The following is a 1,379-nucleotide window of genomic DNA, read 5'->3' as shown; positions in this document are numbered from 1 at the left end:
ATATATATATTTATCTTTAGATATCTTACAAATGCAGTTTTCTGAATTACCAGTGCACATAAGGTGAAACCACTGCATTCCTGTACTGGGCATATTCTCCTGAAGGATCACAGGGGAAATCTGGTATTTAAAAGGCTGCTTTTACTTAATGGTAAAAATGGAAATGTAGAAATGGACATACACAGGAAACTGAGCTACTGTGGGAAGACCTCCTTAAAAAGGCTGAAAAGGAAAGAGTAGTTGCAAAGTTTACATCACCAAGTCACAAATTAGAAGGCATACTTTGAAAAATCCCAGCTGACAAGATTATTTGTGCCAGACTTTTTCCTGTTACCTCTGGGCTAAATAGCTTCTTACTTCCCCATGAATTGACAGATTGGGGTTTGAGATTTTTTTATAAGCCAGAAGTGTCTCTCTTACAGTATAAACATATGTTGTTGTAGGCAAATTATACCATTTAAATTAAAACATAATAAAAGTCCAGCTAAATTATGAGGGTAAACAGCTTGTAATTATAACTCATCTAACTTTATCTACTTCACCTCCAAAAAGGTTTTGAGATTCTCTTAGAGGCTGAAAAAGTGTGGAAAAGGACCTAAGTACCCTGTACCTTACATGAGTAATGTGGTTTGATTGCCTGTGAATGTGAGAAGTCAAAGATGATTTGAGTCATGGCACTAATAGCTGACTGGCCACAACAACTTCTTCACTTTTTGTGGCTTTTTTAGTTTTTTAAGTGTTGCTCCCTATCCCGATATGGATCTGAATGTGCATATGTAAGTGAACGTGACGTCATGCAGAAGTTGAAATCTTTGGGGGAACCATGTGCTACCACACTATAATTCAGTTTTGTTGTGTTTATCCCCTGTGGTCAAATCATAACAGCATTACATTAATTGTGCTAACTAGCCTTGGCAGAAAAGCAAGGAACTATTTATATCAATTTAAATGTCTTAAAAAATTCTAGAGAGTAGTTAACTTCTGGGATTTAATTATTAATCTTAAGCCTTAATTATAATCTTTATTTGAATGAAAACTCTGTAGAATTAATCTTACACCTTTTTTAACAGGAACTGGAAATAAAGAAAATGGCTAAGACTGGTAACAAAGAAGCCTGTAAGGTGTTAGCAAAACAGCTTGTACAGCTGAGGAAGCAAAAAAATCGAACATACGCTGTGAGCTCTAAAGTGACTTCTATGTCGACTCAAACAAAGGTCATGAACTCTCAGATGAAGATGGCAGGAGCTATGTCAACTACAGCTAAAGTAAGGCACTACAAGACATTCTTTCACATTGAAATGCAGCATATGGTTGCAAAAATTCAGTTGTGTTATTTTGCATAGAATAAGCAAAGGGATAAAACTTACTGCTTACTGCCC

The 1,379-nt window shown here is 35.8% G+C and overlaps 1 protein-coding gene across 1 annotated transcript in view; it reads left to right on the top strand.

Moving 5' to 3' along the window:
* Positions 1-1,076: 1,076 nt before the first annotated feature.
* Positions 1,077-1,379, top strand: part of CHMP2B (charged multivesicular body protein 2B) — a 3,923-nt gene continuing 3,620 nt past the window's right edge. The window contains exon 1 of the mRNA XM_009076222.1: positions 1,077-1,265. Coding sequence (XP_009074470.1) covers positions 1,089-1,265 — 177 coding nt within the window. The 5' untranslated portion in view covers positions 1,077-1,088. The remainder of the gene's footprint in view (positions 1,266-1,379) is intronic.

Source organism: Acanthisitta chloris, unplaced genomic scaffold (genome assembly GCF_000695815.1).
Source record: "Acanthisitta chloris isolate BGI_N310 unplaced genomic scaffold, ASM69581v1 scaffold17456, whole genome shotgun sequence".
NCBI lineage: Eukaryota > Metazoa > Chordata > Aves > Passeriformes > Acanthisittidae > Acanthisitta > Acanthisitta chloris.
The sequence above is the reverse complement of the archived record's forward strand: the minus strand, read 5'-3'. Positions and strand labels throughout refer to the sequence as shown.